The sequence below is a fragment of the Aspergillus caelatus genome (assembly GCF_009193585.1).
Source record: "Aspergillus caelatus strain CBS 763.97 unplaced genomic scaffold BDV27scaffold_30, whole genome shotgun sequence".
Classification (NCBI taxonomy): domain Eukaryota; kingdom Fungi; phylum Ascomycota; class Eurotiomycetes; order Eurotiales; family Aspergillaceae; genus Aspergillus; species Aspergillus caelatus.
In genome coordinates, this window is record NW_022475293.1 from 167266 (window position 1) to 190429 (window position 23164).

General features: G+C 47.7%; 8 protein-coding genes across 8 annotated transcripts; 2 read left to right on the forward strand and 6 right to left on the reverse strand.

Annotated features, from left to right (window-relative positions):
* Positions 1 to 2149: 2149 nt before the first annotated feature.
* Positions 2150 to 3446, forward strand: BDV27DRAFT_154609 (zinc-dependent alcohol dehydrogenase; the record flags this gene model as incomplete). The annotated part of the gene is made up of 4 exons (XM_032071987.1): positions 2150 to 2315; positions 2407 to 2774; positions 2833 to 2911; positions 2965 to 3446. 4 exons carry the CDS (start codon positions 2150 to 2152, stop codon positions 3444 to 3446), a joined length of 1095 nt encoding a protein of 364 aa, XP_031930936.1.
* A 41-nt stretch (positions 3447 to 3487) lies between these two features.
* BDV27DRAFT_154610 (putative C6 transcription factor) lies at positions 3488 to 4697 on the reverse strand (the record flags this gene model as incomplete). The annotated part of the gene is made up of 3 exons (XM_032071988.1): positions 3488 to 3817; positions 3866 to 4319; positions 4375 to 4697. 3 exons carry the CDS (start codon positions 4695 to 4697, stop codon positions 3488 to 3490), a joined length of 1107 nt encoding a protein of 368 aa, XP_031930937.1.
* Positions 4698 to 5648: 951 nt separating this feature from the next.
* Positions 5649 to 8190, reverse strand: BDV27DRAFT_123287 (Zn(II)2Cys6 transcription factor). Its single transcript, XM_032065839.1, has 6 exons — positions 7965 to 8190; positions 7776 to 7894; positions 7611 to 7708; positions 6924 to 7552; positions 6077 to 6825; positions 5649 to 6019 (listed from the first exon to the last, which is right to left on the reverse strand). Exons 1-6 carry the CDS (start codon positions 8034 to 8036, stop codon positions 5779 to 5781), a joined length of 1908 nt encoding a protein of 635 aa, XP_031930938.1. The 5' UTR covers positions 8037 to 8190; the 3' UTR covers positions 5649 to 5778.
* Positions 8191 to 8469: 279 nt separating this feature from the next.
* Positions 8470 to 9647, forward strand: BDV27DRAFT_123288 (DUF967 domain protein). Its single transcript, XM_032065840.1, has 2 exons — positions 8470 to 8833; positions 8916 to 9647. The coding sequence occupies exons 1-2, from the start codon at positions 8798 to 8800 to the stop codon at positions 9453 to 9455; spliced, it is 576 nt and encodes a 191-aa protein (XP_031930939.1). The 5' UTR covers positions 8470 to 8797; the 3' UTR covers positions 9456 to 9647.
* Positions 9648 to 9984: 337 nt separating this feature from the next.
* Positions 9985 to 12578, reverse strand: bipA (Hsp70 family ATPase KAR2). The gene is made up of 4 exons (XM_032065841.1): positions 12131 to 12578; positions 11907 to 12071; positions 10748 to 11853; positions 9985 to 10692 (listed from the first exon to the last, which is right to left on the reverse strand). Exons 1-4 carry the CDS (start codon positions 12307 to 12309, stop codon positions 10127 to 10129), a joined length of 2016 nt encoding a protein of 671 aa, XP_031930940.1. The 5' UTR covers positions 12310 to 12578; the 3' UTR covers positions 9985 to 10126.
* A 1558-nt stretch (positions 12579 to 14136) lies between these two features.
* Positions 14137 to 15286, reverse strand: BDV27DRAFT_142501 (uncharacterized protein; the record flags this gene model as incomplete). The annotated part of the gene is made up of 4 exons (XM_032069959.1): positions 14137 to 14406; positions 14466 to 14682; positions 14735 to 15021; positions 15122 to 15286. The coding sequence occupies 4 exons, from the start codon at positions 15284 to 15286 to the stop codon at positions 14137 to 14139; spliced, it is 939 nt and encodes a 312-aa protein (XP_031930941.1).
* Positions 15287 to 16067: 781 nt separating this feature from the next.
* Positions 16068 to 17854, reverse strand: BDV27DRAFT_169117 (putative MFS sugar transporter; the record flags this gene model as incomplete). The annotated part of the gene is made up of 3 exons (XM_032074951.1): positions 16068 to 16277; positions 16419 to 17695; positions 17761 to 17854. The coding sequence occupies 3 exons, from the start codon at positions 17852 to 17854 to the stop codon at positions 16164 to 16166; spliced, it is 1485 nt and encodes a 494-aa protein (XP_031930942.1). The 3' UTR covers positions 16068 to 16163.
* Positions 17855 to 20735: 2881 nt separating this feature from the next.
* On the reverse strand, positions 20736 to 22717 carry BDV27DRAFT_123296 (cytochrome P450). Its single transcript, XM_032065842.1, has 4 exons — positions 22488 to 22717; positions 22281 to 22431; positions 20952 to 22200; positions 20736 to 20882 (listed from the first exon to the last, which is right to left on the reverse strand). Exons 1-4 carry the CDS (start codon positions 22663 to 22665, stop codon positions 20847 to 20849), a joined length of 1614 nt encoding a protein of 537 aa, XP_031930943.1. The 5' UTR covers positions 22666 to 22717; the 3' UTR covers positions 20736 to 20846.
* Between the last annotated feature and the right edge of the window lie 447 nt (positions 22718 to 23164).

The window sequence follows — 23164 nt, forward strand, 5'->3', positions numbered from 1 at the left end:
GGTGGAGTAGACGAGTAAAACTGAGGGGGATGACAAGAAAGCACAGTGTTAGAAGATACTTTCCCACCCAATTCTATTACTCATGTTTCCATTTCGTCTGGGACCTTCTACAATTCACTTGGCTGGGTTGCATTCGGAGAAATATGCGGATGTAAATATAATCCTGCTCGTTCTAGGATAGTGTTGGCCGTATTTGAATTACATGGGATTTTGAAAATGACTTTTGGGAAATGGAGGTGGAAATTCTGTAGGTTTGTGTTGGGAGTAATTTTCATTTTGTGGTTTTCTTTGGTTGGGTTTTGTAGCCCTAAGGATTGAGATAGAAGTGTCTCTTTGAAGGCTTGGGTATACTTCATTAAGCCGTGGACTTCTTGTCCAAGTCCACATAGGGTATATAGCATGGTTTTTGGTAGTGTACACTATACAGTATTCTGACTCATGACTATATAACAATCTTACTAAATGAAGTGCGTGCCCGTAAAGGGATTTTGTGATTATGGTCACGTTTCTTTGTTCTATTGAACTAGGTAAGAAACCAGCTATGTATGGACAGAGTGGTTACAAACGTATATAATCTGGCATGGAGATATGCACAAGGAATACTTGCAGAGCCGACTGTAAATGTTCAGGTCGAGAGTTAGTTTGGTTTTATTGCATGCACGTTCGGAGTGGTACATACGTATAATTGTATATAATTGTTAGATTGCTTATACATACCACCCGGAAAAGAAGTCCGATGGGCACAAATGAAAGAAGTTAAGGCATGATGATAGTGAGGCAATTTGGATAGCTGATGAGCTGGCAAAAAGACCTAGATAAGTAGGCGATGGTCTTCTGACGGATCACATCACATCAGGCTACCTAGACCCATCACGAGCCGCATTTCTGACCACCAAATCTTCCCTTTAAAAGGAAGGATGCCCATGGGGATTTTGAACCGCCAGCCAGGGCACGATTTTCTCTCTTTTCTTTTCTTTTCCTCTTCTCCCCCCTCAAAAACTGTCATGCAAGCTTTAATAGGTCTTGATTACAAGCTTTGGTACCACCTTGTTTTGGTTGTCGAGCCAGTAGAGGCTGACCAAGTTCTAGGACATCTCCGAGAAAAGGTACCTCATCGAAATCAACCTCCCTGGACTTGTCTTGATCCCTCTCGAGGTCCATATGAATTTCGGAGACTTGGTGTTGGTGAACTGAATGACAAAAATGGAATGGAAGATCCATTCTACGGAGTTGATATCCTGTTGGTTTGAATAGGCGGAGAAAATAGAACTTTTGTCCACACTTCTGTTCTCCAGAGTCCATGTAACTTGTACGAATAGCATTTGGGTCGCTAGTCTCTGGGACGGCTGATTTGTGTACCTGGGAGACCAAGGGGATATAGCAGTAGGCAAAGGGTTGATGCCTTCGACAAGCTTTGAGCCTCGTTTCTTCGTGCTGAAAGTCGTCACTCGTTCCCAATCAAGTCCATATGTTTTCATATATACCTAGCCTTCGACTTCATCCGTCTAACCCTTGTTTCTATTGTTATTTCTATTGCGTCGTGGTCTGTAAATTGAATGGAAAAACCCTCATCTTCTGTGTCTTGGAGAGTTGAAGAGCCTTTAGCTCAATTAATGTAGCCCTCTGCTTCGTCCTTCCTTATCTTAAGCTCATCAGCATCACTGGTTCAACATTAAACTACGTTATAATAAAAACTAAATTTTGAATAGTAGAAAAAGGAGGCTATACATTTAATTATACTGCGATTAACTAGGAAATAATGGAAAAATAGAATAAGGAAATTTTTCAATTCTGGTACGTTGTATAGAACCGAGAACTTTCCAGTCAGCGTGCTACGAGTAATTTTCAAAACTACAGTATTGGCCATTACAGGGAGTTTGACCTCCCACGCAATTCTCCGGACTGGGTTGAAGCTTTACCACGTCCCATAGCAAAAGCAACCAATTGGAGAATTACCAACCATCCCGCAAGCTCCATCCTATAACAGGAAGGAGTGAGACGTATGATCATTCATCCAGTATTCGCGTACGAAGACAAACATGGTTCAATATTTGGAACCCAGCGAACTTATTTATAACCATGGCTTTCCACTCTCTTCCTCCATTGAGTGGTTGAAGAAACAACTAAGAAGACAATATCTCTATTCATAATGGGTGCCCTTCAGCCAACTTCTGATCCTATCCCTTCTACTCAGACTGTAGCTCTGGTTTCGGAGCTGGGTGGAAACGTTGAGTTTCGTGAGGGATATTCAGTTCCTACACCGGGAGAGAATGAAGTCCTGGCGAAGGTTTTGTATACTGGTGTTTGTCAAAGTGGTGAGTTTGTATATATTCCTTCGCTATTATAGAATACGCGACACAAATGACATGGGCTTGATGCACATATGCTAATCTATTAAGATATTAGACCTTCATACAAAGAACGGCACTGCAGCTGGCCCGTCTGGTGACCCCATAACCAAGATAAAACTACCCCATGTCGGTGGCCATGAAGGAGTAGGCCGGATTGTGGCACTTGGGCCCGGATGTGGTTCTGATTTGAAGGTCGGAGGCCTTGTGGGAATCCGATTCTCGAGTCGGATCTGTCGGCGCTGCGAGTTCTGTCTCGCTGGGACGGAGCAGTATTGCGTCAAGAGCACAAATCATTTGCACCATGAGGATGGTAGCTTCCAGGAGTTTATTGCACTTGATGCGGATTACTTGACGATCTTGCCGGACGATATTGACCCGGTGGTCATTGGGCCGGTTTTGTGTGCCGGTGTTACAGCTTATAAAGTCAGTTGTTCTGATATGTCCCTGTCACTACCGCTAGAAATACTGATACCCTACGTAGGCGGTGCTAAATGCTAACATCAGGGCGGGGCACTGGCTGGTCGTTGTTGGGGCTGGAGGTGGCCTTGGACATTTGGCTGGTGAGTCGTCGCAATTGAAGCTGTATCCACTTATATGATGCTGACTTGAACAGTTCAATATGCAAAAGCCCAAGGAGCATTGGTCATTGGTGTTGATGCCGCGGACAAACGTGACTTTGTCCTTCGCCTTGGAGCCACTGAATTTATTGACTTTACCTCGACCGACCCTGTCCAGCGCGTCCATGAAATAACCGGGCTTGGGGCGCACGCGGTCGTAGTTACAGCCGGAAGCGCAAGGGCCTTTGCCCACGCCTGCGAAATGCTACGTGTCGGTGGGACGCTGAGCTGCGTTGGCATTCCACCAGGCCGACCAGTGTTGGAGACGCCGATCTGCACCATCGTGATCAAGGGGCTTAAGATTACCGGAAATCTTGTAGGCTCTTTGAAGGAATGTATGGAGGCTGTCGATTTGGTTCGTCGTGGCGTGGTAAAACCAGAGATTAAAGTCCGAAAGTTTAGAGAGTTGCCTCAGGTATATGAAGAGATGGAGAAAGGTGATATTGCAGGAAGGATCGTGCTACAGGTATCGGAGTAACAGCCATCATCATTCACACAGAGAGCATTTTCCGTGTATGACTAGTCATGAACTCTCGTTGAGGGCTGTGAATTGAACTCATCCACATCATATACGGAGAGGTCCATATACTCATTCATAGTGCTCTCGTCATCCGCTTTTTGTTCATTATAGAATCTTAACAACCGAGCAGGTGCGGTCACCAAAGCTTCGGCCGTCTTTGCATGCAAGATAGACTTAAGCATAGCATCTTGCTCTAAAAATGGGAGAAGCTTTTGGTACAAAGCATGCAGAAAGTCCTGAGGCCCTAATCGAAGATCATATGATGGAACTGAGGGCGTATACAGAACAATATCGGCAAGTGAGTTTGTGACTTCGAAACATTTCAACAACTGAAACCGTGTTAACACCACCGTCGGCAGAGAAAGAGGCTAAAATACCTGATCACGACCCAGAGGCAACAAATCAGACTCGGAGAAACCCTGTAATGAATACAAGAGGTCCCGACTGACAAAGGCTGGGAACTTGAATGTAAGAAGCTCAGCGTAGGCTTTGGAGGATAACATCTGTCGAGACAATGCTTCCTGCCAGATGATCGTCCTCATCCATTCCTTGGTAATGCAATAGTCCGCCATACGGGCAGTTGCCCTGCCACCCTCTCCTAGCGAAAGCATGGACAACGCTGCTTCTGTCTCTGTAAGGCAATCGGCCGAGATGGCATCAGGGTTCGAAGCGCTGGTACTCCGTTTGAGAGAGACGCTATCAAAAGCCGCGAAGAGCTTAGCTAGCTCCAACAACCCTTGAGCATACTCATTGCCTGCTAAATATATTCTTTCCGGTAAGCGAATCGGACTCGTATACGATGGTAAGAGCCCAAGGTGCATTGCATAGCCCCTGAGAAGATCAACATCCACTTTACCCACGTACCCAAACATAAAGGTGACGTTACCTCTCGGAAACCCAAAGAAGAGTGAACAAAATCTCCTCATTCGCAATTACCTTATCACTATTGGCCCTCGTGCCACAATCCCACTCATCTAGCTTCAAAAGCCTCGCTCCAGAGATAGCCTCTTGTATGAACATCATCGCTGAATTCCGCTTATTGATCTTCGCATGATACACATGCAGGAAAAACGAAACAAGGATACTCTTCGTATCCAAATTCTCTCTATAATTGCTCTCCTCACGCAACCTTATGCACTCACTCGCCATTGCTGCACAGTCGACAACCTGTCCATCATCTACCAACGGCGGAAGCTGCAATTGCGCCATCGTCGCCGCGCAAAGCGCCGCAGCAAGGCAATAAATATTAGTGTTATGGTCCCCGTCGCCCGCGAGTCGCCACACAAGCACCTCTGCATCAATCACCGGCCAAACACTGTACGATGAATGCTGGTACCTACGCACCACCGTTTCGAGTACTGACCGAGAGATCGTCCTGTGACCATCGTGACTGTCGTTCGAAGCGGAGGCATCCGTCTCCGAAACAGATCTCACAGTATTGATTTTACCCGTGTGACGTCTGACTTTGGGACCTCTTCTACGCGCTGGTTTGAGGTATGTGCATTTCACCTGTTTTGGGGCGCTCCGGCATGTGTCGCAGGGCCAGGCGCCGCTGCATTTAACTTTGCGGGTAATGCATTCGTCGCAAGCTCGCTTGGCGAGTTTCGGGCGCATGGATTGCGGAGTATGTTGTTGTAAGTCGGTATGGTTGTAGTGGAGAACTGGATGGGAAGGTGATGTATGGCAAGTGTATGCGGAGAGAGGGTTGGAGTGAGGGGAAATTAAATCGATTGCCGGCCGGTCACTGGACCTGTGCATGGATCTAGACCGTCGACTATGGCATTTAAGAACTTATGTAGAATGTTCTTCGCTCGGGCTATATTAAATGCCGATCGCTGTGAGCTTTGATTATTAATGCTATTGCAGATAGTTATTACCAAGTAGGTATACTGTAAAATTGATCGTATGATCCAGTGACCAAGTTAGTCTTGCATTTATAGCTGCTATTCCTAATATCCCTACAGTCTAAGGATACACGAGTCGCTCACACACAATGCAATGGTGTTTTTAGTTGTTCAGTCGTAGCCATATCATGTCTATTTATTGGCCTCGATGGGTATAAATTGAATGCTGTAATTTCTCCGTCTATATACATCCCTACTTGAGTTTCTTATGGAGAAATATACCGCTGAGCCATGATATATTGTCCGTCGAGGGTCAGGGCGATACAGAAACTAGATCTACTATGTAAACAAAAACCACCATTTTGCAGGTTCAAATCCAAACCCGAAGGTATACATATCCCTATGTACAAGATCACACGAGGCATTACAGGGAAAACAATATCGTCCTATGTACTATTTCGAACACTGCTTCCCTCCACCAACGCACTAAGCTCCGAACTAAGAAGGATCATAAGATCCAAGTGCTGTCTCTCGGTGGAAGTCAATTGAAGAACACCCATTTCACGGAGGACCACTGGGGTATCTTTTAGAATCCTCATACATTCCGGATTATCAAAATCGGAAGGTTCAGTGATGATCTTGCATAACAGATTCAAGATCGCCGAAAAGAGATAGAAACAGATGAACCTGATGGAATTTTAGATTTTGCATTCTAGCAAGGATTAAGGTTTCGCGGCTACGTACCAGAAAATTTCTCTATTTAGGGTGAAGCATGTGGCACGCAGGATTTCCAGAGACGAGACACTCGCTCGAACTGATAGATTAAGGCTTGATCGAAGAGCCTCCGTCATGGGACCGCATGGTCGGCATCGACTTACAGCGTGGTGTATGCTCCCTAAGCTGTGATGATATCTAAGGTTGATCAAAAGAAGTTCGACATCTGTAGTTGACCGTGTGGGAAGATCGGAAATGTGGAGGGTAGGTCGACAGGTTTTAGGTATTGAGAGTCGCCATGCTTCCAGCTCATCGTCGAGAGCGCGGATAGTTCTCAGTATTTCAGTGTCGGATTTCTGGAGAGAATGTGGCTCATAGAGTTCCGAGTATACCCTTGACATGACCAAGCTGAGCTTTAAATGGGATATGGAAGACTTTGTACGGTGATTCTGAGGATAGCGTGTAGGTAACAGCCTCGAAAGATAGTCAAACGGAGATTCCGTTGCGTCTAGTGAAGCGGGTATTAAAGACTCGGCAAGCATAAGAACCGGTGTACCCGTTCGAAAGGCCAATTCCTTATCGAGCATGAAGCTGTTCCAATAGAGTGTTCGAAAGGTAGATTCTTTGTCACCAGTACAATATGGTGCCACCGTTCCTTCTGGACCCGAAGGAGGTTCAGAGAGCCTCGTGATTGAAGATAAATCGTTCGCTAAGCGAGCCACATAGCTCATTAGCTCCCTTGCGCGCTCTAACCTTCCCTGCGAGAAGTGAAATAGAAGCTTCTCGATGATTAGCCCGTGTAACGAGAATATTGTTGGTTGATAATGATATTCGGAGAAAATGGTAAAGGAGGGCACACTGGCCGGGCCACACTTACAAGTAGCAAAAGAACTTGTAGTTTACCCATACTATGTGCCGGATCATGGACAGTGGAGAGCAGGCTTTCAGCCTCGAGGGCACATTGTTCGCCATCAACTGGATATAATATATGCTCCCTGCGATCTGCAGCGGTGCAAAAGGCAACGAAGGAATGCACAAGAGCCTTAGCAATGGAGAGAGCCTGGGGATGTTTTCCACTTGGAGGAGAATAGGCGATCTCCACTGAGTCCTCCAAGAGGGACATATCAGCTATAGGGTAGATCAGGCCAACTTTACCACACTTGCAGAAGGCTATGCATGCTTCAGTGACGAACCTGTCAGGTAGCTCGACGGGAGTTCCACCTGACTTGAGGCCTGCTCCCTGCTCTAAGCTTAAGTGATTACGAGAACTCGCCCATGGAAGACCAGATGACAGAAGCGTCTTAAGCATATCAGAAGTCCCATGGTGAGACTGAATCCACTTCTGCCCCATTGGGGAGAAAACCGGGATCCCATAATATCGAAAGAATACGCTATTATTGTCTTGAGTGTTCAAACTCCGGTTATATTGACCGAGCTCATGGCCTTCAACAACTTGATTCTGAGGAAGGTGGTGGCTCGCATAACCGGCAACAGGGGTGATTTTATCTGTTCATAGCATTAGCCGCTGCTATAAACGACACTTAGGAGCTTAATTCCTACTCACTCATATCTGATCGACGGCCACTATTAAACACCGAAACGTATTCGTCGGGAATCTTAGCATGTGCGTGTTTATGCGCATATTTATGCGCGTATTCAGAACTACCAACATGATATTAGACGCGTTGGAGGCATCAATATTGTAGGGTAGTATGAGGGGTTATTCTACTCAGAAGAATCGTCTGCCCTTCGCTTTCGTCGACCATCTATGCCTGTATACGTGCATTCTAGCTCTTGATGTAGACACCAGTCGCATTTGGCGGCGTTGCTCTTCTCAACGCATTTAATCTACGGTCAAATCAGCACCTCCATGCTACCTTTGAGTGAACTGTTACTGGCACCGATAGCACCTGCTCACCTTACGCGAATAACATGAATCGCAAGCCTTTCGCGGCCGCCCTATTCGGGCGTCGTGGGACTGCGGACTCATATGCCGGACGTAAAAGCAGTCGAAGTATAGTACCGGCGGGGTGGAGGGCTACCGAAACGGTATTGTTCTTCCTTCCGCCGGAAGGTACGGGTCCACGGCAGAGTATCGGCCCGTCTTGATCAATTAGGACTCATACCGATGTTTTGGTTCTTAATTTCGGCTTGCGGCGTCTTTCTCCATTGATACCGACCAACTCGGCATGTAAGTCGACGGTTGGCCGTGGACCCTTCATCGGAAGACTGGAGGTCTCGGAAGACTATTCCTCATCTGGCCGAGCCAAGTGACGGCCCAGAAACAAGATTGGGCACATTGTCTCCCAGAGACTTGTCGGCTAGAATTAGGAAGGACAGTCAAATATGTAAAAGCCGTCACTGCAGCTTCTACCCAGACATGTTGCTCTAATATATGCCTCCGAGTTATATCCCGAAGTATCGCAAGCATTCTGCAAATCAGCTTCACGCAAAGGATCTCAATCTCAAGACTATTTTGTCCTAGACAACCCAATCCAGAAACAGACATAGCCTGACCGCTAACCAGAAGCAGTCTAGTACCGAATCCACCCAACCATTGGGAAGGTCCATCCAGCAGAACGTCTAAATCTCCTACGGAACCGACGTCATGAGATCTAAATCGGTGATCCATGACATATCCACCTTGAATAACTATATAATATAAAAGTCCTGCAAATTTTCTCAATCGCTGGAGAACAAATCCCAAATACATATTTCCAGATTTACAATTGAACAAATCCCACCACCAAAATGGAAGACAAACCTCTTGCACCCGCGAGCAAAGATGTAACTTCCCCTCAATTCCCCACCACGCCTCCCTCTATACAGAGTTCACTGCACAAACACATACTAACAACAAAAATTGCAGCTCCGCGAACTCACAGCCCAAGAATCCTCCGCCGCCGTAATCTTCCCCTCTTTCACCTCCACAACAGCCTGGTCGCTCGGTCTTGCTCTCCGATCCCGAATCCTCTCTCTCCCAGCGGATCAGCGCAAGCCAGCTCTCATCTCCATCGCGCTTACCGGCGGGTCCGAGCCACATGTTGTATTCCAAGCCGCGACGGAACCGGGGACTTTCGCTGATAACGAGGTGTGGGTGCGACGGAAGCGCAACACCGTGCTGCGATGGGGAGTGTCGAGCTGGCTGATGCGGAATAAGATGCTGACGAGCACTGGTTTGGGGGCAGATCAAGTGGAGGCGGCTTTTGTGAGGAAACATGCCTTGACGAGTACCGGTGGTGGGGGGGCGGCGGATGACTTCGCGATCCATGGTGGGGCGTTCCCCGTGCGGGTGAAGGGAGTGGATGGTGTTATTGGCGTGGTGGTTGTTAGTGGATTGAAGCAGGAGGATGACCATCAGGTTGTTTTGGAGACGATTCGGGAGTTTATCCAGCAGGGCGGACAGTGATGGTCTAGTTGTATAGCTGGTTTATCAGCCACTCAGTGTATAAATGGTGTTTGTACCAAGGGTATAAGAATTCACGAATTCTTAGCTTAATATTTGTGGTATTGAATTGCATAACATACATACCCTTGACACAAAATTAGTGAGATGTATGATATGACGATTACAGTACTAATTATAATCAGGGAACGAGTGCTGTCACGACGTTCAAGACCGTGTACATCGAATAAATAAGGAATCTGATGTCGTTCAAGTTAACCACGTCATCGCCCTAATTGAAGGCTTCCAGTCATTCTAGCATAGAGAACTATGGTCTATAATTCTGATTGGCGCTACTATGTATGTTGTTTTTATTCCATTCAACTATTGTATCTTCTGCTATACAGTGGGTCAGGGCCAAGCTGCTTGATAACCCGCTATGGATAGTGCTTTAAAGACTGCATTTAGGAAAGCTTCGGCAACGCAAGAGGTTCTGCCATTTAGAAAATCTACCATGGTTTCTACCTGTTGTAACAGATTTACATCTGGGGATGGAGAATCTTGTGATTGAAGCTAGTCAGATAATATTCAAGGTATCATGCTATTCCTGCCACCTCATGTATTGAGGTCTAATAAAAAATGATTCAAACCAGCCAATAAAGCAAGATAAAACTCCATACATCCCTCTAAATATTTTACAATTCGTCATGCCCAGAGGGCTCGTCATCCTCATCAGCTGGAGCAGAGCCATAGAGCTTGCTGGTGATGGGGTAGGCCACATTGGACAGCTGCTCCTTCTGCTCCTCAAAGTCCTCGGTGGTGGCTTCGGCACCGTTGTCCTCGAGCCAGTCTGTGACCTCCTTGACGGCGTCGAGGATGGTCTGCTTGTCGTCCTCATCGATCTGGCCACCCAAGCCGTTCTCGTCGTTGACCTGGTTCTTCAAGCTGAAGGCATAGTTCTCCAGAGAGTTGCGGGCCTCGATCTTGCCCTTGATGGCCTTGTCCTCCTCGGCGAACTCCTCGGCCTCAGCGACCATGCGGTCGATCTCCTCCTGGGAGAGACGGCCCTTGTCGTTGGTGATGGTGATGGACTCAGCCTTGCCAGTGCCCTTGTCGCTGGCGCTGACCTTCAGGATACCGTTGGCATCCAAATCGAAGGAGACCTCAATCTGGGGAACACCACGGGGGGCGGGGGGAATGCTGGTAAGCTCGAACTTGCCGAGGAGGTTGTTGTCCTTGGTCAAGGAACGCTCACCCTCATCTAGGATCAGTTAGTGTGGGTTGCTATAAGATTTTCATCCAGAAAGTAGACTTACAAACTTGGATCAGAACGGTAGGCTGGTTATCAGCGGCGGTAGAGAAGATCTGGGACTTGCGAGTCGGGATGACGGTGTTACGGGGGATGAGCTTGGTCATGACACCGCCGGTGGTCTCAATACCGAGGGTAAGAGGGTTGACATCCATCAGAACGACATCTTCAGTACCAGCCTGACCGGAAAGGACACCACCCTGGACGGCAGCACCGAAAGCAACAGCCTCATCAGGGTTAATACCCTTGCTGGCCTTCTTGCCACCGAAGAACTCCTCGAGAAGAGCCTGGACCTTGGGAATACGGGTAGAACCACCAACAAGGACAATGTCGTCAACCTCGGACTTCTTGACCTTGGCATCCTTGAGCACCTGCTCAACGGGCTTGAGGGTCTTCTTGAACAGATCCATGTTCAGCTCTTCGAACTTAGCACGAGTGAGGGTCTCAGAGAAGTCCTCGCCGTTGTGGAAAGACTCGATTTCAATGCGAGTAGACATCTGGGAAGACAGAGTACGCTTGGCCTTCTCGACTTCGCGCTTGAGCTTACCCATGGACTTGAGGTCCTTTCTGATGTCAACGTTGTTCTTCTTGTTGTACTGCTTCACGAAGTAGTCCATGACACGGTGGTCAAAGTCCTCACCACCAAGGTGAGTGTCACCAGCGGTAGCCAAAACCTCGAAGACACCGTTGTCAATGGAGAGGAGGGAAACATCGAAGGTACCACCACCAAGATCGTAGACGATGACCTGGCGCTCATCACCAGTCTTGTCCAATCCGTAGGCGATAGCGGCGGCGGTAGGTTCGTTGACAACACGGCGAACGTTGAGGCCGGCGATGGTACCAGCGTCCTTGGTAGCCTGTCTCTGGGCGTCGTTGAAGTAGGCGGGGACGGTGACGACAGCCTGGGTGACAGACTGTCCGAGGTAGCCCTCAGCGATCTCCTTCATCTTTCCGAGGACCATGGCGGAAACCTCCTCAGGGGTGAAGGTCTTGGGGGACTTGTTCACGTCAACCTTCACGACGGGCTTGCCATCCTTGTTGACAACCTTGAAGGGGAAGTTCTTGGTGTCCTTGGTGACGTCCTTATCATCGTACTTGCGACCAATCAGACGCCTGCGAGACATTAGCACATCAATTCACAGTACGAACTAACCAGAGAAACTCACTTGATATCAAAGATGGTCCTGACAGGGTTGGCAGCGTATTGGTTCTTAGCGGCGTCACCGACCAAGCGTTCCTCATCGGTGAAGGCGACGTAGGAAGGAGTGATACGGTTTCCTTGGTCGTTGACGAGGATCTCGACCTTTCCATTCTGCATCACACCAACACAACTGTTGAAGAGTTAGACATTGCAACGCCCTTGGTCTTGCTTCATAGATGCAGAACGTACGAGTAGGTAGTACCCAAATCAATACCAATTACAGGTCCATCGTCTTGTACAGAGTCCTCCTCAGCGTGTGCGGTACCGAAGAATGCCAGGGGCGCGATGAAAACAAGAAGAAGGTAGAAGATGGTGGTCCAAGCAGTGAACGGCTTGGCCGCACCGTTGCGACTCGATAGTCGCGCCATTGTGCCTATGTGTATATCGAGCGGTGGTCTTCGCCAAGGGGCACGCGTGTGATTATCAGGAGACGTGTTCGTAGTGAATCCCTTGTGCTTCAATACAGTTTCCTGTATTCAAGAAAGAGAAGCAAAAGGAAGAAAAGGGAACCCAACCACAGGCGACGGAATGGAAGGGGGGCTGAAGGGAAGGTTGAGGCAAAAGAGAGAAGTTGCTGAACGAAGGACGTGAGTGGAAGAGATCGGCTTTTTTAAAATGCTTGAGGCCAGAGAAAAGGACAGCATGGCTGGTACGGCCATCGCTCTGCAGGTTACTCCTCGCGTTGTGATTGGTGCGTCGACTTTCAGGGACCAGAATGACTCATCCGCCTTGGACACCGCCCTTTATTCTGCCGGCGAAATCGCCCCGAAGTTGTTCATGGATGTTCTGCAGGCGGTCCACCGAACATACTAGAACCGTATTTCATTGGCTAAAGCCCCTGTTAGGTAATCATTCTTGCTTGCCCTATTTTTCAGTTCCCCCGGCCATCGGATCTGCTCCTTTAGGATACGTGGACAAAGGATCTCGTCGACCTCTAATTGTACAAGTACATTGAGTACACCGTGTACTTTCCATATCTCAAGTTACCCAACCGTTGTCATTGTGAAGTCATGACCTCTACAGCTTAATGACTTGCACAACATTCATACACGTGGCCACATGCTTGTATCTGCTTGTCGGGCAATGGAGGATGACACCCCTATCTATCCACCCTCGAGATCGTAATCCTTGCTGCTTAGTACCACATCCCCATGTTATGCTTCGCAATAGACTATACTAGTAGACAATAGGCCAGGCTGTCATTAGGGATCTCATTGTACTAAGCCCACCCCTTTACGCCATGCCCAAAAGATATATGACATGTAAAGTTTACCTAGTAGGGTCCATCATACTATTACCAATAGTCTCAAGAGGCAACTCGCAACTTTTTTGCAAAATCATTCTTCGTCACCCTAGAGATTTCATTAGTCGATGTATTTCAGCGCTCAATTTGAACATTTGCCACCTCATTGTTTCTATGAAGTTCTAAGAACGATTGGAGTAGACGTTGTGGCAATATATAAATAACGGAGACCACAAACGTCTTATAGAGAATTGAACCTTGTTGGTCAGAGGTTGGGAGATACGATGAAAGCAAGCAAGTCGATTTATTATGTGGATATTATCTATCAAAAGGGTTAACCAAGAATACGAATTCTTTTTATGGATAGGCGTTCAAAACGTTCTCCGTGATCTGCGTAGGGTTCTCTATCAAACAAAGAATCGGTGGCGCTGTCACGCGGTTTGTATCTAAAAACACCAGCACACCTTGAGAAAGTGCTTCCTGTTCGGTAAAACATGAAACGAACATATGAAACGAGATGTCAAAATTTCGAGCCAAATTGTTTAGAAAGATAAATCAAACCAAAAAAGATTGAAAAGTCAAACAAAGGTTGATACAAAGGTTGTAGACACCTCCAATAGTAGTTATTTGAGAGAACACTTTCTTTGACTACCGCGTGGTCTTTGTGTCGCATCTTGCCATAAGGCTATGCCAAGCCTGTCCATTTACTATTTTGAAGTAATAGAGAGTCTACCTTTTACATCACTCGTCGCAGATCTTTTAATTTGATATTTCTGGCACGTTATAAATAGAAGAACCTTTGTTACCTAAAATAGTAACCAATTTAAGCGCATCAGATTCCTAAGAATATCGCCTAACCAAAGTATATTTGGAAAAAACAGAAACAATGGGTGGATATCATTGAGTCAGTCATTATCATCAGCAAACAAAATGCAGGATTACATATGCATAATCAAAGAGGTATACCCACATCTTCCCTTGTCTGAACTCGCGGAACCGCCGAATCGGGCTTTCTGAGTTCGCTGCCCCGTCTCCCGCTGCCAAATGCTTCGATGTCATCCCCCTCATGTCTGCGACTGCCATGTCCATATTGGGTTTCTGGAAGAAGGACTTCACCATTCATTGCCCGTTTCCGTAGCCAGTAGTTTCGCATTCGATCAAGTGCAGTCTTGAAGTCGTCGAGGATGACGGTATCGCAGAGACATTTGAAGATAAATGATAGCTGTTCAGATGCGAGTTAGTAACTACCCACCGGAGGATTATCCGGAGTGGAGAGCTTACCTTCCAGAATGGTTCAACTCCAGTAGGGAGCGTATGTGCTGGGAAGGCGTTCAGAACGACACAGGTATCGATGATTATGAACACTATGGAAAGGCACATTGATGCTAGCATTATCCCGAATCGCGGGCTCACAGTCACCAATTCAATGATGCCAAAGTTGTACAAGCGCTTAATGGTGTAGAAGAGTGAACAGGTGGTGAAGACCCACCAGGGGTCTCTGTAACTTGGTCAGCATGATGTGGACGGAAGCAGGAAGAGGGTGAGATTACCGGAAGAGAGGCTCCATTGGCCTTGTCGTGAGGAAGATTTTATTAATATTATTGAAGTAGGTAAAATTGGCGTAGATTTCTAGCACCCAGTATGGCTGGACTAATAGGACCGTGATGATATAAGCTTGTGAAACCCTGCGGCTCAGGAATGGCTTATTCTTCATCCACGCAATGACATTATGTAGAGTCCAGGACACATTCAGTCCGATAGCACTGCAGGAGAGGTACCATCCGTAGGCGGGTTCTTTGGGGAAGATGAAGGTGCCATGGGCCATCGCGAGAATAAGCTAGATGATATCGCGACTCGTCAGCACTCCGCGCAGAAAGGATAGATACCGTGGAAAATTTGGGAGATCACAAGTCTACAACATCAAGACCAAAGCATACCTCGGCAAAAATCAGTTTATGCAACAGAATGTGTCTCTTCATGTTCGCAAAGGTCACCGCGGCCATCACCAACAGGGAACCGACCATCAGGCCCTGTCCCCAGGCCTCCAGGACAAGATCATCGGGATCTGTGGGCCGGGTGATACGATCCTCAGACGGAGACATTGAGAGGGGGGAGCAACCATGACCAGACTGGTTGGGTTAGTGATTTCGATTTTTGACCGTCGAACTTGCGGTGCGCAGGAAGAATGGAGGAAGTATATAAAAAGAATTCATGGCGTAAGCATGAGCACGTGCGAAATGGAACGTGGAAAAAAATATGGTTTCTGGGGTGCAGTAAGTACAGTAACTAGTGTCGGCAGGTTGACGCTCGACGAGGAACTCCTGTGGTACGAGGCCAGACGTATTCGTACTAATTGCGGGGATAGTCGTGTGTCCATTAATTTCCACCGGTTAATATGGTGCGACAACCAAAGCCTAATTTCTGGACGACGAGGGTTTTCCCCGACCGGGTGAGGCTAGACCGTTTAAATGCCTCGTACCGGTCATCTTGGCCAATGTGAATATCGCCATGTCTCCGTTCCTGGTGGAGGTTCCTGCTCCTTTTCTCATCGGGACAGGCGTCCCTAGGTTAGGTTGAACACTAATTGAAGTATCCATGATTCCCGAACTCAGATCGAGCCAATTATTTCAACTCCGCAACCCTTAGTCTGTTGTTGGCTCGGGCCACCCTAATTTTTTTCGATGAAGCCGATGGGCGAAGGGAAAGGAAAAGCATTGGTCCCCATGGGGCTTTTTCTCCACACCCGTCGACTCTGGACCCAAATTGAGCCACTACGTAGTACTCGGACTGCTGCACATTTACGACGTGCATATTCCAACGGTTTTGGGCACAGGGGCGAGAGAGTTAGATTCAGCTTCTACAAATCATTAAGACCCCCCCCTAAAAGCACTTAAAAAAATTTGATCTATAACCAGTCCGTCCTTAAGAGTACCAATTATAAAATCGCACTGCCAACGGTCATGTGGACATGCGTCCCACTCATGGTCGTACCGTGGCGTCAATTTCGCCCTTCTCTCCAGCGAGATTGGCTTCCTTTGGAGGGTGACCTCCCCCAAAAACCTCTTGCATTTCTTCCAATGAATGGTTGGATGTCTGGCCAGAGAGTAAACCATTAGCTGGTTCACGTTTTGCTTTCGAAACGGCAGAGTCATATCCCAGAGCTTGGGGAATACCCCCCTCCTTCCCCTTAGGAGAGAATGAAAGAAGAACAAAGGAATAGACTTTTAAACATACCTCTTTCAGAAAGAACCATGAATATACTATGATCGCATAGTTGAAAATCGCAAACATCAGGAACATTCTCCATTTGATGTTGGTGATGGCGTGTGGCGTTATCTGCGACATCATAAAGTTGAACAACCACTGCGACGCAGCACCGACGGCTACTCCCACTTCTCGTGTACGACTAGAGAAGATCTCACCGACATACAGCCACGGGAGAGGCCCCCAGGACATATTGAAACTAAAGGCCTCCGCGTAGGTCATGATAATCATGGCGATCCCCGCTTTCGTTGGCGCCGAGTTGGACCCGCCCGATTGTGTGGGATGGGTCGCCAGAACACATGCAATGATGAGCATGAATGAACCCATTGCGAATGCTCCAACCATGAACGGAACTCGTCTTCCAACACGGTCAAGAACAAACAGTTGAAATATACATACTCCGACTACCTTGACCACGCCAAAAAAACCGGTCACTAATTTAGCTTCGCCCTCCGCTCCTACGGCTTCGAAGATCTGATTGGCATAGTAAGCGAGGGATGTGTTTCCCGTCAACTGGGCGCATAGCTGAATTGTAAAAGCAATGAAGATGCGGTAACGATTCACTGGTAGAAGAAGCTCGCGGATGGTGAAACTCTCCTTGACACGAGATTCTTCCTCGATGCCCGCAATGATTTCATCAAATTCCTTCTGGAGTTCCTCAGTTTCTTCACCTCCACGAACCCATTTCAACGACTCCCATGCTTTATCTTTCTTTCCCTTCGTGGCAAGCCACCGAGCACTCTCTTTAACTGTGCACATGCCGAGTAGAAGCAAAGTAGAAGGCAGTAGTTGCAGGCCCAACGCAATCTGCCATTGCTTCGTGGCATCTGGCTGGTCCTTCGACACGGCGTAAGTAACCCAATAGGCGACCATAACCCCAGTGGCAAAGAACAATTGGAAACAGGCCCCGAGTCTTCCACGAATCTCTTTAGGGGCCATTTCTGCCGCATACATAGGTATCAACGTCGTGGCGGCGCCGATACCAAGTCCAGCAATTACTCTTCCAGCGTAGAAAGTTCCCAGGGTATGAGCGTTAATAACCTGTAAGATGGTCCCTACGGTGAAGATAAGCGAGCTCAATATGAGTCCAGAGCGGCGGCCTAACTTCGAGGCTATGGGCATTGTGAAGAAGCATCCAAAGAATGCCCCAGCCTGAAGAATTGACACCGCGTTGGAGTTGACTGTCGTTTGCTGCGAATTACTATATCGGAAATCTCGCTGAAAGGATGGCAATGTGAGGACACCGCCTGCATGGTTGAGTTAGACAAACATTGTTATTCAGTAAAGGTATTTACAGTAGTTTCCGACATACTAATAACACCCGTATCAAATGCGAATGCAAAAGAGCCCATGCAGCTGGCAGACGCCAAGTACGTGGCGCGGAAGAGGCCGAGCTTGCGACCCATAGTTGGTTCTGCTCTGAACAAGCCGTCTTCTCGGTATAGTGGAGCCGCAGCGCAAGACGTTTGGTAGTCTTATGAACGAGAAACCAACAAGCAAAGCCAAGCAGGGCGTAATAGAATTTAAAGCAACTGTGAGAGCCGCCAGAAGCTTGACACCCCTTGCGCAACTGCCGCTGCCGCGTGTCGTCTGCACAAGGCTGTGGGGAGGCTAGGAATTTACCTATCCACTCAGAGGACAAAAACAGCATATGATATGATATCCATGGTGCAATAAGATGCAGTCATGGGTCCTTTCTAGGAGCATTATTTCACAAAGAGCAAGTTATCGGTAGATCGTGCTGTTCCCCGCTCGGGACTTGTGATAGTAAGTTAGAGGTAGCTCCATGCTCCAAGGAAGGTGTTGTTTTGATCTAGGCGTTCTGACGAGACTGGTTGGCTGCGGATTGGTCGAATCATGGATTGGATGGCGTGCTTCAGACGGCTCGAGAGCGTCAGGCCGGACCAACGCCAGCCGCGATGGTCTAAAAATGTTGACTGGAGAGGTTTATATAGTAACTACTATCGTCCTCCATTGAAAGAAACATAATTCATGACGGAAAAAATGCGTAAAACGATCTTTGCAAGTCTCGTGCGGTCGCGGCATCTGATCGCGGATTCACAATCAGAATGTGGAGTCGATTACCTACCCCACAAAAAGGCGATGATCGACATGGACTCTCCATGGGATGATGGGTGAGGTCTCCACTCCGGATACTGTAAACACTGCTGTTAGGAGATTGCCATTTAGCCAGACCCATGAGCATAGATAGAGAATAATATTGATAAAAGTGTGTATATACCTCCTAAGGTGTCGAAGCACTCCTGTACGGAATCAGGACCGAAAGATTTGCATCGATGGAGCTTCCGAGATCTGACTTGGTCAAAGACAACAGTAGCAGAGGTTGATTCAGGTAAGCAGCTGCTGAGGTGGAAGAGTGGGAACCGGAATTATTTGACGGAGAGTAAGCATTGGGATGGTAGTTGGACGCCGCTGTTTCCTAACACCAAGTCTAGGGTTCCGCCATTACTAGCCTTAGCACCTTAGGCACTCACGATCAAGAAAAAGAATAAGAAAGCAAGTTGACAGCAAGAGAAGAAGAAAAAGAGCAGAACTGATGAAAATCTAATAGAAAGGAGGCAAGTAGAGAAAACAAAATGATAGACCAGATTGAATAAAATAAAATGACAAAAAGCTCACCCTCCTTCTCGCCTCAAAAAGGGCGTACTGGAGGGACAAAACCCCGAAGGATTTTTAATGTCGAGTCCGAGACTCGAATCAAGGAGCCCGAGGTCAGTAGTCGGGTAAGCTGCCTACCACTGCACCATCAGGACCCCTGGCGGTAGTATTAGGATCGAATTTGTTCATCTGTTTGCGTCAGGTAGTCCAAAAGGGGAAGCGCGGTTGCCTGGAATGGAAGGCAAGCATGGTGGCCTGGGGTTTTGGTTGATGCCTGAACTGCGTATCGCAGACTTGACGTACAAGGTTTACCTTCAGCCAGATAGGAAACTGGAATTCGGATATGCCTGCTGAGATTCCGGCTCATAAACTTGGTTAGGGGCGTATAAACTACTAGGAATACAGGGAGTGTGAGCATTAACATATGGTCCAAGTGTTGGGAAAGTATTGGGCTGGTACCTGCGGGCCTCAGACTTGTTGCTAGTATGATCATGCTACATTATTTGCCTAGATGCAGCTTAGAGCAAGAGGGATAAGCTCAAATGCCGAGAATGTGAAACGTACCTGTGCTTCCATGAATGATATTACTTTGCCAAGAATAAGCTTACATTAAACAGCAGCTTACAACATTTGATATGAGACTGCTTAGTACGTAGGAATCCGGTTAAATGCAGGGAATTACCATTAGCTCGCGGGATTTCAACTCCGACGGTGCTCCGTATTTTAGACATTGATACGAGAAGTGATCGCCAACCACGACGTATCATCCAAAACAAATCTGTACAATGATCAACAACAAATATTATTTGCTAATTACAACCCCGCTATAGCTAGCTGCAGTTGCAAGTGTTCTTTGCTTAATGCTCCGATGGTCGATTCAATATATGGAACACTTCCTAGTAGTTCGAAGGTCTCTCTGAGCACGCTGCGTATATGGTACTTGGTATGAAGCCTGCATATATGAGTTGGACAGCGAGCTCCGATAATAGGATGACATAAACTGTCAGACCGATAACTTTCCAGAGGTCAGAGGATATAGGGGTATATATCGACTACTACCTTGATTGGATAGGGCTTAGCGGATTCCACCCTCGGAGTCAAAGAACTAAATACGAGGAATCTAGGCCTTAGTAGGCGAAGCTTGCTAGGTGGAGTACATCCATGTTTCATACTATTTCCCTTTCGCAATAGACCGAGGCAGACGTGCCCTAACCAGTAGTCCCTTGTTCCTTGCATGTCCGGTGCATTAGTAAATAAACCGAGAAGAGTACTTTCCACCCACTCCAACAAATAGGAGCAAATGAATACCTCCGTTAGCTAAAAGTGCGTGCATTTGATAGGACTACAGTATCCCTGTACTGCATTTAATTATATTCCAGGTCCAAGCCAGTCTACGCCGTAAGATAGAGAACACAGCGAACTGCCGACTTGGACAGATAGGGCAAGCATAGTGATGGAATGGGGAAATGGAGATCTCTGGTTCCTAGTCAGAAAACAACTCTGAAGACGTTGAAATTAAGCAATTTTCACAATAGGGGTTATTTCAGAGGTGAATGCTAGGTAGATGGGTTCTACAGCTTTTGATGGTTTACTTTTATCCAGTAGGATCCCTAGTAGGAGATGCCCAGGCACAGTACTCTCCTGAGGGTAGTTTATGGATAGGAATTATGACTCGTAAATCGCTGAATTATTATCATTATACTTTATTACAAACTTTCTACTTACACAGGTGCCTCGCCCTTAACAGAATCGAAGTTTAAATTGCGAAACAGTGCGATACTAGGGACGCCTCTTGAAAAGCAGATTGCATCCATCCTATTATGACAGTCAGCACAAATTACGAGCCCGATCATACGAAAGCAACGTAAAGTAGCTTATACTTACCATCGGAAAAAGTGTGGCGAACACCCTAATCTCCTCCGACCTCGGCGTGGGATGATGCTCCCAATCGAGCTCTAACGACGCTTTTCCAATCATACCTGCTAAGGACAGCGGTACGTACTTTCTTGCGAGGCAGTCATGCGGCCCCGCACCGAATACGAGCCAGTTTTTTGTCTTGGACTCAGCGTCTCCAGTTATCCACCGATCGGGGTCGAAGACATCGGGGTTGGGATAAGCCTCTGGGTCGTGGAGAGCTGGGTAACAGGAAGGGATGATCATGGAGCCCTTGGGGACGGTGTAGTCGGACGTTATGGGAAAGTCCTTTGTTGCGAGGTAGGGGACGAAGATGACGGGTGGCTTGTAGCGGAGGAGCTCCTTAATGACTGCGTTTGTGTAGGTGAGGGACTCTAACGTAGCGAGATCGAAGGGTTTGTTCCTATCACCGCCCCGCGCGGCCAGATTCTCTTCTCGCAATCGGTTGAGTATATCAGGCCGCTGGGCGAGAATCTGGAATAACCAGGTTGTGGCACTGCTGGACGCATCCTGGGATGCAAAGAGGAAGGTGAACAGCGTGTCTGAGATTTCCTCGTTCGTGAACTCCCGGATCATGTTCTTGGGTTTCTCCAAGTTGGTCTCCCCCGCGGCGACTCTCTCGCGATACCGATTGGACTCCATCATGTGGAGTACCCAATGGTCCACAATGCACGTGGGCGTCGCACCTTTCGCCATGTTTGCCTTGCACTTAGCTGCACATTCGGCGAACACCCGATGGACAGCATCAGCCGTCCGCTTCCCTAGCCATGTCTTGGTGAACGGGACGTACATCGACAAAGGGATATTGACCAGGTCGAGAGCATCAGTAGCAAGGTAGAAGTCATCGGCAATCTTCTTTACCTGGCCATCGGATATGTAATCGCCGAAGAAGGTGCGGCAGGAAAGCGCACAGTTGATCTCGCGGAACAGTGTCATGAATGCCATCGGCTTGCCCTGATTCGCCTTGGTAGCAGCAACGAATTGGTTGTAGTAGTCATCCAGTACTCTCTCTTGAACGGGAAGGTAGGTGGCTATAGCCTTGCTGGTGAACAGAGGAACCAAACCTCTCCGGTACTCAGCGTGGTCTCTACCCTGAAGAAAAACCCATGCTTTGTGACCTATGATGTCTCTCGCAACCGGTACAAGACATGGCTCGGCGTATGCAGGCGACTTGAAAACCTTATGGGCTAGATCGCGGTCGGAGGCGAGGACAACAAACCTGCAACGTGAGGCATGAGTATGGTTGTTTACAAGACCTTATCGAGTCCTGGCAAAATCCTGATGAACGTGAAAACACACCTGTGAAAGATGGATACACAACTGAGAGGTCCACTAGCCCATTGTTTAAGATACCCATCAAAAGTTGGATAAATCGCTTGGATAAACGGGCCCATGAGCGGAATCTTGAATGTAGGACCAGGGAGGGCACCCTTTCGCTTGAGATACAAGACTAAGGACTAAGTCAGAAGGGTGAAAGGAGTCCATTTTATCAACTTTGCTAATTACCTTGGTCATACAGCACTAAACCGGCCAGAAACGTCACGACGTATTGCCAGGCGGACCATTCTGCCATGAATTCTGGTAGTACGCCTTGCAGCTGGGAAGTCTTGTAGATCCATGACTGCGGCGGCTCAGGCTGCGCGCTGGTGGTGTTTAAGATCTCAGTAGCCATCTTGGCATCCATTGTGGTAGGGGCACACTTCCCAACGTCTGGCAAGCCAGGAAGGGGCACGCCAGGACTTTTTATAAGGAGATGGGATCGGTCTTCTGTAACGCTGCAGGAATGATCGCACAAGAGACAACATCCCTCCCCTTCTAGCGCGGGCCAAAAGTAGGTGGTCCGTTCCCCTGACAAAACAGGGGAGAGGATAGAATGTCTCGACCCACCTCTCAGGACCAATTGGTTTACGAGTCCTGGAAAAATCTTTGGTGATGGCGTGAGTTTCAATATGAGGGGAATCAGATCCCAGTACATACATTACCCCATTAGGACTAGACTCCGAATGTCGTACAGATGCACTCGGCGGGGTCTAGTCCTCTTTCGGCCGCACTACTATGGACTCCTTGTCCAATTATAAAAGTCTACCAACCACGGAATGATGATTGCCCAAGTGGCGTGCTCAGTAACAGTAGGATTCTTGAGAATATCACCCAAGACACTTGTGTTGCCATTGCATCCTAGT

Bases quoted from the DNA above. Each gene is read 5' to 3' on its own strand.
- BDV27DRAFT_123287 (XM_032065839.1), bottom strand. From the start codon at position 8,036: ATGAGTCCGCAGTCCCACGACGCCCGAATAGGGCGGCCGCGAAAGGCT. The intron at 7,709-7,775 runs GTAGAATAACCC...TCATGTTGGTAG, and splicing joins AGGGCAGACGATTCTTCTGA to TTCTGAATACGCGCATAAAT. The intron at 6,020-6,076 runs GTACGTAGCCGC...AAATTCCATCAG, and splicing joins CTAAATAGAGAAATTTTCTG to GTTCATCTGTTTCTATCTCT.
- BDV27DRAFT_123288 (XM_032065840.1), top strand. From the start codon at position 8,798: ATGGAAGACAAACCTCTTGCACCCGCGAGCAAAGAT. The intron at 8,834-8,915 runs GTAACTTCCCCT...CAAAAATTGCAG, and splicing joins TTGCACCCGCGAGCAAAGAT to CTCCGCGAACTCACAGCCCA.
- bipA (XM_032065841.1), bottom strand. From the start codon at position 12,309: ATGGCGCGACTATCGAGTCGCAACGGTGCGGCCAAGCCGTTCACTGCT. The intron at 12,072-12,130 runs GTACGTTCTGCA...ACTCTTCAACAG, and splicing joins GATTTGGGTACTACCTACTC to TTGTGTTGGTGTGATGCAGA. The intron at 10,693-10,747 runs GTAAGTCTACTT...AACTGATCCTAG, and splicing joins TACCGTTCTGATCCAAGTTT to ATGAGGGTGAGCGTTCCTTG.
- BDV27DRAFT_123296 (XM_032065842.1), bottom strand. From the start codon at position 22,665: ATGGATGCCAAGATGGCTACTGAGATCTTAAACACCACCAGCGCGCAG. The intron at 22,432-22,487 runs GTAATTAGCAAA...CTTAGTCCTTAG, and splicing joins TTTAGTGCTGTATGACCAAG to TCTTGTATCTCAAGCGAAAG. The intron at 22,201-22,280 runs GTGTGTTTTCAC...CTCACGTTGCAG, and splicing joins TGTGTATCCATCTTTCACAG to GTTTGTTGTCCTCGCCTCCG.